The 18,514-nt window shown below is 50.3% G+C and overlaps 1 protein-coding gene across 1 annotated transcript in view; it reads right to left on the bottom strand.

Moving 5' to 3' along the window:
* The window catches only part of MYO5B (myosin VB), a 180,734-nt gene that overhangs the window by 124,670 nt on the left and 37,550 nt on the right, over positions 1-18,514 (bottom strand). The window contains exons 3-7 of the mRNA XM_021715771.1: positions 16,238-16,381; positions 14,661-14,746; positions 12,007-12,110; positions 8,173-8,282; positions 2,226-2,491 (exon numbers count right to left, since the gene is read on the bottom strand). Of these exons, the coding sequence (XP_021571446.1) occupies positions 2,226-2,491; positions 8,173-8,282; positions 12,007-12,110; positions 14,661-14,746; positions 16,238-16,381 (710 nt within the window). The remainder of the gene's footprint in view (positions 1-2,225; positions 2,492-8,172; positions 8,283-12,006; positions 12,111-14,660; positions 14,747-16,237; positions 16,382-18,514) is intronic.

The raw sequence follows: 18,514 nt of genomic DNA, 5'->3' as shown, positions 1-18,514 counted from the left end.
TCGCTGGGCTCCCTGGGAAGGGAGGAACCAGTTGACTTAGATCCCAGGCACTGCTGAAAAGACATATAGCTACAACAGAACTGAGGCAGGATGCTTCACCTATCGGCAGCACAGAAGTCATAACATTTTTACATCTAATCAATCACAAGTCTGCCCACTAACCTTCCTAAATCAAAACCTCAGTGCATCAGATTCTTGTTCAAACAGATTAAGGGAATTGGGTCAGGTTCTGCGGCCTGTGTTTCTCCAGGTCTTACTTAGAAAGTAACACTAAAGGTCAGCATTTTGGGAACCCCAATGACCTGAAAAGACTCGAAGTAGAGGGAAGAACAACACAGAAGAAAAATAACTGACAACGAGGCTGTCCATTCCAGAGAGCACAGACGGTTCTGAGCTCTCCCAAGAGCACCCAGCAGGGCTGATTCTGGGCCAGGCACAGCACGGACCAGAAGGAGAAGAGGCCGGCGGAAGCACTGGCTGAAGTCCCTCGGAGGACACATCTGCCCTGCCCTCCCTCTGAGATTGCCACTGTGCGTGCCTTACCAGGATGCTTCCTTTCACACACTGCATTTTCCTCCCATCTTGATCATGCTCCTGTTTCCAAAGGTGTCATCTCTCCCCAACTTCGCACGTTCTGCCACTGCCTAGATGGCCCAGTCCAAATCAGCTCTCCTACGCAGAGCTTTTCCTGACCTTGCAAACAAGTGTGCCTTCTGGCTGTGAAACTTGCATGGCACTAAGTGTCCGAACCCTCAAAGAGACCCTTCTACGATTTCTTCTGATGCCTCTTGCGTGACTTAACTAGCGCATGTGACTTAAATCTTGAGTGTGTTCCTGAGGCCTCTGTGATGCCAGACATCCAGTTTCCCTCTGCCTCCTCCATAGACTACAATGTGGTTCAGGAGGAAACTCAGAGGTGAGGAGCTGCATCAGAGACACACTTAGGAGGCCTAACATGGGGAGACAGATGTTCTTAGGTGGCCTGTCTAATATGGCAGATGCACCTAGGAGGCCTGTCCCATAAGGAGAGGTATCTAGAAGGCTCGTCTGACATGGGAGATATACCAATGGGGCCAAACATGGAGAGATGTGCCCAGGGGGCCGGTCTAAAATGGGGAGATGTGCCCGGGAGTCTACCATGGGAGACGTACCTCAAGGGCCTGGCTAGCAAGGGGAGCTAGAAGTTCTCAGGGGACTGTTGCCCCATGGAGCAGCTGCTCTGGGGGGGTGGGGGCTTAATCACCACTTCCTCTCATCCTGAGGAGAGTCCCACTGAGCTGTGTGTTCACGAGGATGCTACTGTGCTTCTGATGCCCGCTTCCATGGGCCTGAATTCCTATTTTAAGACAGAGGCCTGTGACTTCTGTAATTTAGAGATTCAGGAGGGTTTCATCTATTCTTAGCTTACAGAGGGCAGGATGTTGGTCAGAAGAGAAGTGCAAGGGAAGTCGCAATCCAGTTCGTGTAACTTCCAACAATTCTAGAATGACCTGGAAAGAACTCGGGGAGACCGTGACTCAACACTTCATTTGAAGCCACAGAAATGAGAGACCAGAGGGCCTGGGGTGGGGGCTGTGGAGACTCGTTCAGCTAGTGGCTGACAGCACTGATACAAAACTCCGGTCTCCTGAAGGCTAGTCAAGTGCACATTCGCCACATGTGCTGCCTCTCCCTGCTGAAAATACGCCGCTATAAATAACAGTCCTTTCGATCAGGCTAGAATTCTGAACGGACGAGAAACCTCAAGACTGACTGCACAACATAAATCTGTAGCCCTGCAAAATTGCGGTATTTAAAATAAGCACCCTGGGTGATAATGAAGTCAGTAAGGTCAAATGGGAGGATGAAATGAAACACAGGTAAGATGCAAAACTTGAAGCCAAGTTCTACGTCTCACAGCAACTTCCAGATTGACGCCGTTTCCACCTCTGGGCCTCAGTTTCTCAGCTCTAAAAATGGATGCTCACAGGGTTTCTCAGTGGGGGACTCCTGTGCTTCAACAGGCTCCATGCTTCCTTGGGACTGTCCTCTCTCTCGCAGGACACTTGGCATCCCTGGCCTCAGGCCCAGTCAGCGTGACAACCAAACATTCCCCCTTTCCCGGCATTGCAAACTCTCTGGTCGAGAGCCACCAGGAAGACCTCCAAGGTCCTCATTGGCTCTCAAACGCCAGCAGGAAGCCAAGTCCTTCCGGCCAGCACGGGGAGGACAGGTGGCAGGCCTACCCATAGATGTCCAGGACGCCGATGAAGGAGTGCTGCTTGAGGGAGGTATGCAGGGCCTTGTTGACGTGGTCCACGATCCAGCCGAACAGTTGGGCGTAGATGTGCTTGGCCAGGGCGTTGCGCGCGTTGACCACCTGCTGCAGGGACATGGTCTTGACATAGGTCTCCGAGGTGGTGACCAGCTTGCGGTGACACAGCCAGTGCTCCATTTGACTGTGCTCCACCCCCAGGAGCTGGCAGAAGTTGCTGAGGTGCTCGTCCTGGGGCTGGGGAAGAGGAGAGACGGCTCAGGAGGGGCGTGAAGACCACCCCATCCCGTCCCCCACCCTCCCACCAGAGGGAAGACAAGCCAAGTCCACGGCCCCTGCCCTCCAGAAGCCCACCTCATCCCCAGCCGCTGGCCCAGCAGTTCACATGCTCACTGCTGCGTAGAGGGCCCGCGGCAGGACGCTGCTCAAGCTGGTCGTTCCACCTGCGAATGCCCAAATCACTAGGCCTCAGAACACTCTCCGCCTTGCCCATCCCCTCCCTTCAGGCCAGGCTGGAAGGACAGTCCCTGGGTGACTGGACGGACAGTCCCTGGGAGCAGAATGAGAACAGCCAGCTCAGGACTGGACAGCCCACTCAGGGTATCGAGCAGATTCATGCTGAATGCACAGTATGCATCTGCGGGTGCCACGTGCTGAGCCCACAACCAGAGAGCAGCTGGCTTCCTCCCTCCTGGACTCCTTCACTCAGGGGTCCCTCTGACCTGCCCCATCTAACCAGCTGTATGCTCAAAAGCAGTGCTGGGCACTATGGGAGGAGGGCCCTTCAAAGGCACCAGCCACGTCCCTTCTTCGGGCCCTGCTTGTAAAGTAACCAGGAGGACAGGTCGAATATTGGATTCTCTTCTGGTTGAATGGGGCAAGTTTTTCAAATGATAAGTGACACCAATGGGTGTATCCAGCTGCCCTGGGCAAGAAACAGGCTGAAACTCAACAAACTGCCCCCAAACCCCCAGCACCATCCAGGCTGCCAAGAAGCTCCCTTTCATCCTAGTCTCAGTGAGGCCAACTCACACAGAACTGGGCTGTTCACCTTCTTAAAGCACGTAATGCTCAGAGAAAAGGTTAATTAACGTGCAAAGCCAGGACATATTTGGACCTGAGAAGTCCATTTGGAAGACTTTCACTGATAACATCACACACGTTGAGAGCTGGAAAGAAACTGAATTCCTTCCGTTTAAGCCTCTTTTTCATAAACGTAAGCAGCTCAGCCCAGACAGGTACAGTGACTCCCTCGGGTCCTCAGGCTCAGGACTCCTACTGCCCTCCCTCTTAAGAGACAAGGTCTCACTCTGTCCCCTAGGCTGGAGTGCAGTGGCATGACCATGGCTCACTGCAGCCTTGACCTTCTGGGCTCAAGTAATCTTCCCAACTTGGCCCCCCATTAGCTAAGACTATAGGTGCATGTCAGCATACCAGGCTAATTGTTTATACTTTTTGTAGAGATGGGGTCCTGCTGTATTGCCCAGGCTGGTCTCAAACTCCTGGCCTCAAGCTCTCCATCTGCCTCCCAAAGTGCTGGGATTATAGGTGTGAGTCACCAAGCTGAGCCTCCCATTGCCCTTCTACTCAAGCTACCTCCTATCTACCCAGCTGCCTCTAGGGGCTACATGTGAGTCCTGACATTCATTTGCCCAAATGCCAATCATGCTAGCTGGCCTCTGAGCCACTGGATGGTCACAATTCCCACTGGGTCTTGTCTTATTTCGCTGGGATGCATAAATCTCGGATAATCCTTGCAGCCCCACACAGGGTATCCCACAGAAAGCCTGCTTGTCCTTGGAGGTTCCCCTTGCCGTTACTCATTCCCTCCTGAGTCCCACCTGGGAAAGCTGATAACCCAGTCTGGAGCCTTCAGGAAGCTTATTAATGCTGCGGCTGAAAGGGAATCCTTTAGAACACGACATGCCCTCTCCTAAATGGCCCCAAATTGCTTGCAGGCCTCACTTTCTGATGAGGTTGCCTTGTAGGATTTAAATGAGGGCTTGTTCCATGAACATGAACACAGAAAACTATCATTTTCCCCTTAATACCGTATCACCCGGGCCATTTTTTTCTCCTACTAATATTTAAAATCCATCTCCCCAAAACAAACACAGTTATAAAATAAGAGACGGTCAGAGTAGGAAAGAACTGTCCAAAATCATTAAGGCCAGTATTTTTCCAAAGTGTGGTTTGTGGAACTGTAGTTGCAAAGAACACTAATTGGTTTTACTCCCCAGAGGGGAGACGGGATGGCACCAGGTAAACACCACCGGGCTGGCTTTAAATGCAGCGCAAAGTTCCAAGAGGCTGCTCTTTTAAGGAGTGTTTCTGTATCTTATTTGACCAAAGAGCACTTATGTTCCTAAGAAAGGGCCTGGGGTCAAGGTTCCCAGGAAAACACCTTTGGAACGACCATTCTAAGCCAACCCCCTACTATGCAGAGCAAAACAAGGTCAGTGAGGCCCCTACTTTGGAGACCAGGGTTCCTGAGCCCAGCCTAGCAGGGGAGTCCTGGAATGGGGGGCATGGAGAGACCTTGTCTCTTGGCACTCAGCAGAGAGGTTCCTCCCCCAGCCAGTGGCTCTCCGCTGCAGCCAGCCCACCTCTCCCTCCCCCCAAACACAAGCCATATGTGGTAGAGTTAAGAGCCTGGAGACCGCCTGGCAGACAACAGTTCAGAGGTGGCACACATCCAACATGTTCATCTGACCTATTTCCAAGAAACTCTTAATTGCTAGGCACAGCACTGCAGATTAATTCCCTGTCACTTAAATGGCCTGCCAGCAGCCCCCACACTGGCCCAAGACCTGCCACAGGTGCCCCTGCCCATGCTTCAGACATTGAGTGCAGTGAAGAAAGGACCACAGTTAAGTGCCATCTGATAACCACCTGGGGACAGGCTCTATCCACCAAGGTGCAGCACGTTCCCCTTGGCCCTTCCGACTCTTGATTTGAGGTACTGACTGAAACTGATTTAACATCATGCAATTACATTTAGGCAAAATTAAATGATGCTAAATCCATTAAAAAGAGCCAGCATTATAGGTAGCAGATACGTTTTATGGCCCATATTGCCAAATTCAAGAAACAAATTGCCTCTGGTGTCCAAGTAATTAGAGGCTGTCGGATCTCCAAGGTAACTAACAATCACAGAGCACATTCCCGTGCTTTAATTAAAAATGAAAACCGCCGAGCAGAAGGCACACTGCCCGTGGAAAGACAGCCTTTCCATCAGGAGGCCTGCCCTGGGTCCCCAGGAGGAAACCCTAATTGGCTCGAGAGAGGGGCTTTCAGGAGAAGCACTTCCGGACACGGTTCTAAAGCACACACGCTGTGTCCAGCACTCCATGTGTGTGGCAGGGGTTACCAAGCACGCGGGGGACTGCTCCACTCCGAGGACCTGCTGAGGAAGCCAGTGGGCAGCTGTGAAGGGGAACAAACACTGGCTGGCCCTCCTGCCTCTGCCATGAGCTGTCATTCTCACCTCAGAAAGGTTCTCTCTCTGGGCCTGAGCGTTTCCTCAACGTACAGGAGAGGGACGCTCTGAAGGTCCACCCTGCACTAACCACAAGCCTGATGATACCCATACAGAACTCCATCCCTGTGCGCTCTGTGCTGGGGTCGGTCCACACAGGCCTTTACGGAATCCTCACACCACGGAGGAGGAAGCAGAGGCTGAGGTGCTGGCCCCCACCACACATGCAGCACACGACAGAACTGGGGAGGGAACCCGTACTGTCCCGACTTGGCGTCCCTGCTGTCTACCAGCTCCCCACACAGCTGCAACTGCAGAGCCATGCGAGACCAGCCCAGACACCGCACCTCCAAGACGCCTTCTGGGACTTCTGCTGTGTCGGAGAAGGTGGGATCTGAACTCAGCCTCCAGGCCTCTGCCCTCCTGCCTCCCTTCACCCAAGAAGTCCATGCTTCCCCCAAGACGGCCCCGGTGTTCCTACCATTGCATGGTCTCCACACAAAAACGCAGTGGGTGCTGGAGGAGTGCAACAGACATGGTCCTGATAAACACCCACTCCCCTTCCACCTGAGCATCCCTGGAGGCCAGGGTGAAGGATCAGCACAAGATCAGAGGCACTCTGCTTACAGGTGCAGGCTTGGCTTTCCAAGAGTCTCCACCCCCATGCAGGTGCCCGGGACCCGGTCAGCCCCACTGAGACGCAGAGCTGCCCTCCACCCTTGCTCTCAGGGGCCTGCCCTGATCCTAGAGTGCCTCAGTCATCCATCCACCACGTTCTGGGCACCCACGAGTGCTGGACGCCGCACTAGATGCTGGTGATACAATAAGGGTCAAAAACTGTCCCTGCTCTCACTGCGTCCCAAGCCTCAGAAAGGAGAGACTCGGGCAACAAATCATCACACAACAAATGCACAGTAACTGCTGAGTGCTGTGGAGGACAGGTACACGATGCTGTAAGGACCCTGGCAGGGGATGCAGTCAGGACCCTGAGAAGGGCTTGGGGTGGGAACATCTGCCATCTTTCCGGCATCTCTCCAGCCAAGGCCAGGAAAAGTCACTGCAGATGCTCCTAATCTCCCCTGTCCCTAGAGACACAGGGCACTTACTGGGTCCTGGGCACGGGGGAAGCAGACTCACCCTGTGTCTTTCTCACCTGGGGAAAAACATCAGGAACGATACTCACTGGCCCTATAGACTGAGATGAGGGGAGGGTTTTTCCTACACCTAAAGCCGTCCACCACTGCCAGGCCTCTCCTACATTCCCAGCATCACTCAGGTATCACCCAGTCGACCCACGGCATTGCACCTGTTCCCCCAAGACACCACACATGTGCACGGACATCAGATGCCAGGCACTGCTCCAGGCACCCAGCCCTGCCAGTTCCAACATTGCCTCCTTTCCCAGCGGCCTGGTGGGTGAGCTTCAAAGCTCTCAGGAGGCTACAGAGCCCAGGCCAAGGATGGCAGTAGGCCCAACAGGCCCAGGGGCCCTCTCAAACCCAAGGTCATTTAGGGACATGTATTGCGGAGGACACACGAGTTCCTCTAGATTCCAGCTACAGTTCTGATCTAGCTACAGCTACTGTCTTGCACAAAGGCATGGCAGTCCGAACTCCTGACAACCCCAACCCCGGGCAAACAGCAGTGAGTGCATGGACTCATGCCCACATCAGTACTCTCATGGCGCTGTCTTACATTTTCCCAGCGTCTGGTCATTCAGAGTCCGAGTCCTTGGAAACGAGAGTCACACTGTGAACTTCATCAGATGGGCACAAAAGAGGTCTAGACTCAAGAGCTGCAGATTCACCTCTTCAAGGACAGGATACCACTTGGCCTAGCCCAACACCATCAAGTCCCAGAGAAGGCATAGCAATTGTTGGCACAACTGTGCTGGCACTCACGCCCCACCTGCCCACCACTAGACTGTCAGCCGCCACACAGCAGCACGACAGAGAGGAAATAACCTCCATCACGAGTCTTTACAGAACCCTTAATGGTTTGCGGCCTTTCGCATAATGTCTCACTCAACATCCTGCCACTTGCCGCTGGTCTCGGCAGGGGCTGCCACCACCCAGCTAGACTGCAAAGCCCCTCTGGGCGGCACCACACAAGGGGTCCAACACACTTTCACCTCCTTGTAGCACGAACCTCTGTCTAGAGCTCAGAATGTACTCAGTGGGCCGAGAGCATGTCGCCATCAAAAAGAAGTCATTAATCAGCCACCAAATTCCCTACCCTCAGCAACAGAAACTTGATGGCAGATGATTTTAAAAGGATGAGCTCTTTTTAAAAATTATCAGCAAGTGAACAGGAACTAATCCTGTTACGAGTAAATAATCTATGAGTGTCCTCTAAGTGTAGAGACACATTTCAGTCATATCAGACGGTAGGAACAGAGCAAATCGTGTACCTTTATCTCAGGTGCGGGTGTGCAACTTACTGATATACTACAGGAATCACCATCGCGCTCAGCCTGAATCGCCACACTTCCCAGGTGCAGGATAGAAGCAATTATCTTAAAAATGCTTATCTGATGGGACTCTCTGACTCCTGGAAAAAAGAAGTGAATGAATGACACTCAATATCTGTGGTAAGATGGAAAGGACATCTCACCCTCTTTAAGGACTTTTTAAAAAAAAATAAGATCTGATTTTCGTTTCTGGCCCAGTGATTCCTGAAGTGATCCAAGCTCCTCACCAAGTAATTACTTCTCACAGCAACAGCTCCGAGGGCAAAGGGCCCTCCCTGGACTAGACAGGAAATATCCTCCCTCTGATTGTCCTGGCCAAGCCAGCTGGGTCATGCTACCATTTTAGCTTCTCGAAGAGCAGAGGAGAGGCGGCAATTCTGCAGACTCGTTTTGGACTGCATTTCAATCAAACACTTTATGGATGTTTTTATGCGTTTAATAAGAATGGTCATTTATCTGCAATCGTTTTTCCCCACATAATAACCTGCAACATCTGTGACACGCATCCACAGCACAGACCAGGGAGGGAGAAGAGAAACTTCTCCAGGGACTGCCATTCCAGGGCTGGTGGCCAGCTGGCCTTCAGCCATTCCGGACGGGGGCTGTGGTTCACCGTGCTACTCACATCCTCCTGTCATAGCCAGGCACCGAAACAGAACCACTATGGCAGCAATCACCTGCTGTCATATTTGCTACTTAGCTTTATGAGTTATCAAAGGCATGGACAATCTCTTACAATCTATATTTAGCTTGAAGGCACTGGCATTTCTTTTAAAACTGCAAAATGCTTCAGACTTATTCTAGAAAGACTACAGAATAAAATGAACTGCTACTAGGTTCAAGCAATACAGTTGATCCCCCCATTCCTCTCAGCTGCAGTTACTTATTTTTAAGGCAATCCTTTACTCAGGCTAAAAAGAAAAAAAAAAAAGGCACCCGTACAGATGGGAGACACAGACATGTCATGCTAAGATCAAAAAATTCCCCAGACAACCCAAGCATGACCCAAACAAAGTTTGTTCTAGGCTTTCATGTTAGATGACCACTACCAGGTAAGCTGCGTAAGGGCAGGGATTTACTTTTAAATTTTTATTATGTAAAATTTCAAAACATACGACGTGAAAACTAACAAAATGATGTGCTGAATCCCTATTCTGACTTCATCATTGTATGCCCAGTGCCTGGACAGCGCCTGGAACAGCACCTGCACACGGCAGGTGCTCAGAAACACAAATGGAAGGGTGGCCAAGTTGATGGCCATTACACAGACTGCAAATACCTGCAGATATCCACAGAGACACATGCCTTATTCAAATACAGGGTTTTATGTAGTCTAGTGAAACAAAAAACAGCCAAAGGCCAAAGAACTTAGGCAGCCATCTTGGCCCAACGTAATGGAATATACCCAGTGAAAGGAATATGGGTTAAAGCCAAAGGCTGGTGATCCGGGACAGATAGGAAACCAGACGCCTATGTGCCCTTGCGGGAGGAAAAGTGCCAAGCTTTTGGGTTGAGCTCAGAGGGCCTTATTTTTCAGGAAGGCCCATGAAAATCACTAGTCAGAGAGCAACGCTAGAACCAACATGGCAAGAGGGATAACCACTCAGGCACTGGCTTTTCTCTCACCTGTACTCATTCTGGGGAGCTAGTGCTTTGTCGGTTTCTAAAGCTCTAACCACCCTGTCAAACAGGAATTTAAGGGGCAGATATGGAATGAATATTAAACCCCATTCCAACAATTGTTGGAATCCCTGCACTACACGCATAAGAGAATTCCTTCTCTTTGGGACTCTGAATAAGCAGTACCTCACTACAGGAAGCCAAAATGAAAACAAAAACAAAAATCCAACAATAAAACCTGAGGCGTTAAAACGGGTCGGTAACCTATGGCCCATGGCCTGTTTTTGTAAATAAAGTTTTATTAGAACACAGTCATGGCCACTCAGTTATATTATGCCTGTTGAGACTTCCATGATACAATAGCCGTGGTAGTTGAGTAGTTGCAATAGAAACCATATGGTTCACAAAACCTAAAATATTTACCATCTTCTTCTTAAAGAAAAAGTTTGCCAACCCCTAGAATAGAAAATAAAGGCCATGCTTATTAAAGATGTATTGAAGAATAGGGAAAAGAGTCTTATTATAACGCTTCATTTTACGAAGGCGGTCTGCTTTGAGAATTAAAGCATCCCGCCTCCTTAGCGCCTCTCCTTCTATAAGTGCATGTCCACTGCTCACGACCAGAGCAGCTGCCAAAGGTCTCCTCCTTTCCCTGATAACTGGGGCAGAGTAGAAGCTGCTCGATGCCAAGTCTTCTCCAAACATGCCCCCAACTCTGGAGAATAAGGCAGGCATGTGACTCTGAGGAAGTCAGGGTTTTGCCCTCGCTGGACCCTGTCAACACTCTCCCTGGCCTGCCGGGGGAATGTCAAGTGCAGTCAGCAGAGGCTGCTATGGTCACCTGCAAGTCAATAGCAGCAGGAAGACATTCCCTTTTCTGGTCCTGAGCCTCCATGGTCACTGTGCACCTGGGAGCCCAGCAACCTCGTGGATGAATGAATGCCAGTTGAGCCCTCAGGCCTGTCTCTGTTCAGTGTCAGGTTGCAGTTGCCCCACACCCCAGGGCAACTGCAGCCTGCTGTGTAGACCAGCCCTGGCCACACCCTCTTAGGAGTGGGCTGAGCCTCGGCCAAGGGTGGGGGGCCCCCCCAGCAGTCCTGGCTGCGCTTCCTCACCCTCGAGAGGGCAGCTCTTTTTTTGCGCCTGATACTTCTGGGCCTTTTAAAGTCCTTACATAGTTCATCATCTACTACTACTCTAGTTAACAACTATTTATGCTAATTTCTCTCTGTTGGAATAGCCAGTGTGGTTCCTGTTTCCTGACTGAGAGCTCATGGGTACAAAAGACAAACCCTATCTATTCACCCCTCACCAGAGAGAACTGCCCAACACTAGCATCTCAGCACCTGAGAGCCTGGCTGTCTCCCCACACAGAGATCAGGGTGCGTCCTGCTTGTTTTATCTGGATACTAGGTAGATCTTCCCTGACTCCTACCAAGGAATCCACATGTGCTGCTCCCAGTTAGCCACAAGTTCAGAAGCCAAATGTACGTCCTGTCAGGGAAGGGGCTGGGAAGACATGAGGGCCACCCGGGGCCCCTGTCTGGATTTCAGGCTGAGTGCCTGAGCCTCCCTTTTTCTGGCTGCAGGTCCCAGGAAGGTAACACTTCAACTCTCCAATTAGGAAAGGCTCTTCTTCCCAAAGCTGACTGGGGACAAGGGCAATTTCCTCCAGCTCTACGGTCCCTTTCTGCCCTTGAAGGACAGAGCTTCTTGTCTGAAGGATTTCATGCTAAGCTCTATAAGGAAACAGAGCTGACAGAATGGGCGCTGTATGTGTGACAGAGTCACCTGATCTCTATAGCTGCTTCCCACTCTGACTCCAAGAGTGGGACACACAGAGCTCTGGATCAATAGGGTACTCTTTCTAGACCACTGCCTCCAGACCCAGACACGGCATAAAAAGGCACGGCTCCCTTGGTCCCGATGGCCTGAGCGAGTAGCAAAGGACATGTTGTAGTGCCCAGGAAAGAGAGACTCAAAGAGGCCAACAGAGCTCCAAATGTTAAGATCAGAGCCTGAGGGGTGGGGTGGAAAGAGGGTAGGAAGAGTCACCAGAGCAAGAGGGTGTCCCCCATAGAGCAGGAAGGTTGGCAAGCATCGCCTTGTGTGGGACGTCCCCATGTGCTCCCCCTTCCACAACCTCAGCCTGGGGCTTGTGTCTTCCGCGCAGAAGCTCCTTACCCAAGAGTGTGAAGGCTTGTCGTGTCTTCTCAAAGTCCTGAGCGTCATCCACACCCTCGATGGATGTGTCTCCTCCCTGTGACGTGTAGAAAAAGTCCTCAGCACTTGCTGTGGGAGGGAAGGACAAAAGGCATGAGGCAAGTGAGAGCACACGTCACCCGCGGACCATGACCCTTGGCTTCCGCTCCCTCTGCATGCTGTCCCAGGGGACGGGAACCCTTTTAAAACAGTCTTTATCCACAACGGCAAATGTGAGAGAAAACCGAATATCCAAAGAGAATACGAAATGACACTGACAGGATGTATTGCTGTATTTATGTAAACTGGTATGGGAAAAGTGTGTTAACACAAAAGATAAGTAAGTCACAAACCGACGTAATCGGGTTCACCGCAGACTTTTTTTAAGAAGTCTGATACAAGTACAATGTATATCCACCCTAGAATCAGATTTCTGTGGCCTCAGAAAAGCTCAGTTTGACAAGCTCATGTGGCAAATGAGGGGTATGATGTGCCCGCAGGGACACAGTTTTTTTTTGCTTTACGAAGTTGAGGCACACTTGAACGACTGAGGCACAAATGCAGCTCGAGACCCTCACACGTTTGCTCATTCCCGGCTCGATCCTTCTCCAGTTGGGTCTCTGCTGACAGCATATCTCGACATTACAGACACTCCCAGCACAGGGCGAAACATAACAGGTCCTGGGTAGTGTGTGCCCTGCAGGAAGGACGAGCCAATAAGCTCTTTGGAGGGGACCTGGGCACAGATCAGCATTCAGAACAACTGTACATAACAAAAGTTACCCTTAGTAATCATATAGCCCTTTGCTCTCGGACGTCACCTCTGAGGAGACACCGTAAATCTAGCAAACCACTCAGATGACCCCTCTCAGGGGACATTAAGAGATTGCTGGTATTATGCAGGACAGACTTACACCAGCGCAAATCTTTCAAACATGTATGTTTCCTTGAAGTTTTCCATTCAAATTGCATGAAAAAGCAAATAAAGAGATGGAATGTATACTGAGATACGATCAATCAGTTGAGAAACAGTTTTCAGGAATCATGAGTGCATCCTTCCACATCTTCTTCCAACAGGCTGGGCAATAAATCACATAGTATTAATGTGGGAGGAAGAAAATGAGACTGCATTGTCTGCCTGAGTAGAAAAACACCCTTGGAAGATGTCACACAAATTACTATTGCACAATGTATATTCAGGAACCTGCTATAAAGCATGTGGGTGACTGTTTCACACGTTACCACGTTAGAAAAACATAAGCTATAAAACTTTGATTTTTTTGTCATAAATAAGTTCCTCAATGTCCAAAATTTCATTGTAAGCCAAACACCATGACAATAAAATAGTTGTTTCCAATAATCTACCTTTGAATAGGAAGTGATTCGTGTTTCGCTATTTCATAAAAAAAGTGTGGTCGAGCTGCTGGTAGGTGACCCAGAAGTTGTCAAATTAAATCTCTCACAAGATACAGCACTTTGTACAAGACAGCTGTGCCCAGTATTTGGTTTAGGCGAGGGTTTGACTTTGACAGGATGCCAAAACTGGACAATGGCTGGTTTCCCTCTTCCCTCAACCTAAGCATGTAGGGCTGAATGCGCTCAGTTAGATCTGCTAGACGCAGCTTCCTTACAACTGAGTAGGGCGTGAGCAGGTTGTGACGAGTGGACCCTAGGGAGGGGGACCTGAATCAGGGACAGTCAAGTTCAGAAGTCTGCCTTTTGCACAGCAGCACGAAGACCGGCCGCCCTCTGCTGAGACACCGGCTCTCTACACCCTCCCGTGCTCTACCAGTTGTGGACCTCCCACACTCCCCCAGAGCAAGCAGCAGCCAGGGCAGCCAGGGCAGCCAGGGCAGGGGGCTGGTGACTCCAGGATGCCACTGCCCAGCCTGTCCTTAATGCCCCAGGCTCGGAGGACACAGCGGCAGCACCGGTCCTTCGTGACAAGGCCCTCAGAGAAGGGGCAGAGGCTCCAGGCCCACGGGGAGGTGCATGTGGTTGGGAATCGAGCACCAACGCCAGCTCACAGCTCTGCCAGCTCCAGCCAGCAGCCTGAAAGCGAACAGATGTTGCCTCCTAGCAAACAGCAGCAGGGAGACAAGGCAGCACCCATCTCATGGGGACAACAGGCGATCGGCCCGCTGCCTCCTTCCCTCCCTCCCGTGCTCCAGCGCAGGTGTGCTAGAAGCTTCCATGCATGCGCGCAGGGACCAGACAGCTGGGCAGTCCCGAGGCCCATCCGCATAAGCCCCTCATCCTCTGCGGTCACTCCCTTCTCTATTTTCCTCTTTCTCAGTCGCACACATGGCTTAAAACGTGTTGACTAGGAGTAAGCGATGTGTACCATGAAACCTCTGGATACTTGTGGGTGGGCATGTCTCTTAGGATGTCTGAAGTGAAGCCTATCTTAAAAATAATAATGCGTGAGAAGTTGTAGAAACCACACTTCCTCCCTGGCCACTCATCTTCACATGCTTTCTGGGGCGGAAGGCCTGGGTACCATTAACCCTCTTTTACTTATCACAGAGGCCTAGGGAACACAGCCATGTGAGAGTCAGAGCTGAGACAAGAACCTACAAGGGAGGGCTCTGAGCACAGCCCACCCCACCCTGGAGGATGGACATGCACCTGCTGACTTACTTAGTGCGAGCTCCTTAAACTCCGGGAGGCTGGCAGCAGCACAGAGCTGGTAAAAGATGTGGTAATTCCTCTCGTCGTCTGCCTGGGGGAGGAAAGAGTGAAGCAAATTTAGGGCAGCGACCTCCAAGATGACTCCCTCTTCCACAGTAACCCCAGGGTGCTTGGGTGATGGGGCTGATGTCTTCACATCTCTGTCACCTTCAACTCCCATCTTCTGATTTCCCATTCACTATTACGGGCCTGCTTCCAACCTGATGACTTTTACCTCTTGACGTATACAAATGTATGTATGTATTTTTTTCCTTCTACATAGAGCATTACTGCTCTTCCACAAAGGGTGGGTCAGTCAATCGACATACACTTATCTAGACCTACATGCTGCTCGAAGACGGCCGGTCCCCTGCTGTAAGCTCCAGTCTCCTCTGGGAGGCCGGAGCGAAGTGAGAGCTGTGCTTGTCTGTCATGCTGGGATGGGCAGTCGGAAAGGTCCACAAGTGGGACAGGACTTCTAGTGGACACTTGCAGATGGACTGGCCTTCCCCTGGCTGAGCGTGGGGGAGGGGGCGGGGATTCAGGAGGCCTGGGCAAAGAAGAGAAAGTTCCATGGCAGGTTGCTCCCTTGGCTGCAAGGAGATGAAGGATAAGGTTGCCAGACCAGCCTGTGAGGTACAGAGAAAACCTGGGCAAAACAACAGGGAGGTGGAGCTGGTGGAAAAATTCACGGGATGCTCGCTAAGCACCAGCACGGAGGCATTGCCAAGAAACACAGATGAGACGGTTCTGATGTCTCCTCTGCAGGCAGCCAAAACGGCGGCCTGGGAAGCCACTGAACCCAAGGCCAAAGAGCGCTGCAGACTCAAGCCAGGACATGGCCATCTCCTCACCTCAGTGCTGGGGCTCAAGGGGAGCTGGGGGAGGACCGGTGTTGGCGTTGCAAGATGTGCCAAAGGCAGGGCAGAGAACGAAAAGGGTCACATAGTGGCACAGAGTAGCCGAGCAGGAGAAACAAAAGGTATGCAAGGACAGCGAAGACTGGAGTCAGGTAAGAAGTAGGACTTACTTGAAGAGGAAGTAGGCAGCCAAGTGTTTATCAAATAAGAAGCTTTCTCATGAAAGCTGAAACCCACACTCTGTATCCGTGACGTTTCCCTGATCAAAACTTTGCAACCCATGAGGAAACGGACTGTCTTGTTCTTCACTGTATCCCTGGCATCTAGCACAGGATAACACATAATGGGCATGCAATACATGTGTGCTAATTGAATCTAAAAAAGCACATGTGAGAGGTTTTTGAGGTCTAACACTGTACATTGTGAATGTATTGAATGCCACTGAATTATGCACTTAAAGTGGCTGATTTTATGCTATGTATATTTTATCATAATAAACGAATATGCCTCTGTACCATTTGAAGGAATACTTAGTGGCGAGAGAAAAGGAAGTCCTGAAAAAACAAGCTTGTCCTCCGACAAATGCAAGAGATAAGGCACTCTCTGGGCCAGAGGAGGCAAGCGAGGGTACAGGTGAGGGTGTTGTCCACGAGAGAGACACAGGGCCATGCCCTCCCACTCACCTGGAAGACCACTCGGGACTTCTCCAAGAGGTAGGTCCTCATGTTGGCCCCAATGATGTGGTACCTCTTGTCAAAGCCGATCTGGATGTACTTCCCAAAACGACTGCTGTTGTCATTGCGGGTGGTCTTGGCGTTCCCAATGGCCTGTGGAGACCAAACAAAATCCATGTGGGCAAGAAGGGAGGGCTTTCCTGACTTCAAGAGTGCATGTTTGTGACAGCCTCTGTCTCCAGATGAGAATCTCATGAGGTAGGCCTTACTTTCATCATCAGGATGAAGGCAGTGTGTTCAAGGTCACACGCCTGGGAGGGGCAACCCCAAGACATAAATTCAGATATGCCTGGGTCCAAGTCTGTAGTCATTCTGCCTACGTGGTGTCATGGCCCTTGCTACGTGCTATCTCCCAACTCTCCAAGCCACTCACCACCAGATAGGAAGCTACCACTCTTGTGGGTGACTTCTCACAGCTCAAAAGTATGATATCTTCAAATAATGGGATACTATAAGGTTGTTAAAAGAAATAAACTAGAGCATAGCTCATGGATAAATGAAAAAACATGGAGTGAAAAGTTGCACAATAGTGGATGGAATAGAATATGACATTTACATACAGCATAACATAAGCTCTATTGTTTATGTATATAGAAATACAAGGAGAATAAAATGAACTGGAATGATTTCAACATGATTGGATTGTACAATTAAGGCATATGTATCAAGTAGCATGAAAAGACAGAGAGAGGAGTAATTAACCATGCCCTGAAAATGGAAAAGGTGGTCAGGCTCGGTAGCTCAGCCTGTAATCCCAGCACTTTGAGAGGCTGAGGTGAGTGGATTGCCTGAACCCATGGGTTCAACACCAGCCCAGGCTAGTTGGCGAGTCGTCTCTACAGTAAAATCAAAAATAGAAAAGGTTTTCATAAGTGAAAACTGAAGCAAATCTTAAGGTGAGTAGAATTCTACCAGTGGGAAAAGGGGGAGTCCACAAACGTGGTGTGGACAGAGGGCCTGGTATGATTGAGAATGGACAAGTTTGGAGGGGCTGGAGTGTGTTGATACATGAAAGAAAACAAGAGGAAATATCAGGAAGGTCCACCGATGGCAGATGCTTCTATGAATGGGTTAATAGTTGCAGGCTTTCTTCTTTCTCTGTCTTAAAAAAAAAAAAAATCCCTGACAATTACGCGTCTTAGTTTCTATTGTTTTTGCTCAGTGTACCTCGGCCCCCTTTCTTTTTCCCAGGATGGGGCAATCTCTGTGGCTCTCAGGCTTGCTTGCTTGCAGACTCCAGCTACCCCAAGAAGCCACGTCACCCCAGCCGGGACTTGGGTTCTGTTCCTTCTCTAACAGTCTCTCGATTACCAATGTCCTTTTCATCATTGCAGACTTGTGAACAAATCACTCCCAGGAGCTGACAAGCTCTTACATAGAACAGGGCCAGAGAGCACTCACAGTGACAATAAATGATTCCAGTCCATCCTAGTCAATCCAAATCCATCTTCAAGTAGATTTTAATTCAAACAGCTGCCACTTAGTACAGCCCACTGGGATTTCTGTCTCCTCAGGAGGTGCCTGCACTGTGGCTCAGGGAGCTAACTGCCTTGTTGGGAGGTGCCACCATTCCTAGGACAGGCAGAGTGATCAGTAATCAGCTGTCCCTAATTAAGACATGCCCTGTGCTGGTGACAACCCCGAGAGCCACGGGCTGACAGGGCTTCCTGCCACAAGGACCCAGGCAGACACAAAGCTTCCAGAAAGTCATGTTTTCAGACTTTGGCAAGATACAAGTCTTTCTTTCCTTGCTTGGCAATACTCTTTCTAATCCCACCCCGGGTTATTCCTGGCTCCAATTCTTACTTTCCAAGTTAATATCCAAGACTGCTCTCAAATCTTCAACTTAATGACAGCTCAAGGAATAGTCACAATGTTGGCAAAATTCTCCATTTTACAGGAGCCCTCAGGACTTATCCTTATCATTTCCAAAGTACTAATTTGCACCAGGCAGAAAGTTAATGCTTTGAACCCAAACCACGGTGGCATTTATTTACATGATTATATAAGGTCAGGTGGTCCACATATTCACTCCTTCAGATCTCAGCAACCAATAGAAGCACATGTTATGTGTTTTGGATGTGCATGTCACTCTTAGTTCGCTCCTGTGCCAAAGCACCCTGCTCCCCACAATCCACAGCCCATGCAGACCATAACAGATGTTGCAAACGTTAGACAGTGTCAGACCACTGTGATTTAAAAGCATTCCCAAGGCAGGCACTCAAA

The sequence above is a fragment of the Carlito syrichta genome, unplaced genomic scaffold, assembly GCF_000164805.1.
Source record: "Carlito syrichta isolate Samal-C Ts95f unplaced genomic scaffold, Tarsius_syrichta-2.0.1 Scaffold307624, whole genome shotgun sequence".
NCBI lineage: Eukaryota > Metazoa > Chordata > Mammalia > Primates > Tarsiidae > Carlito > Carlito syrichta.
Note: the sequence above shows the minus strand (reverse complement) of the source record. Positions and strands in the feature narration are given on the sequence as shown.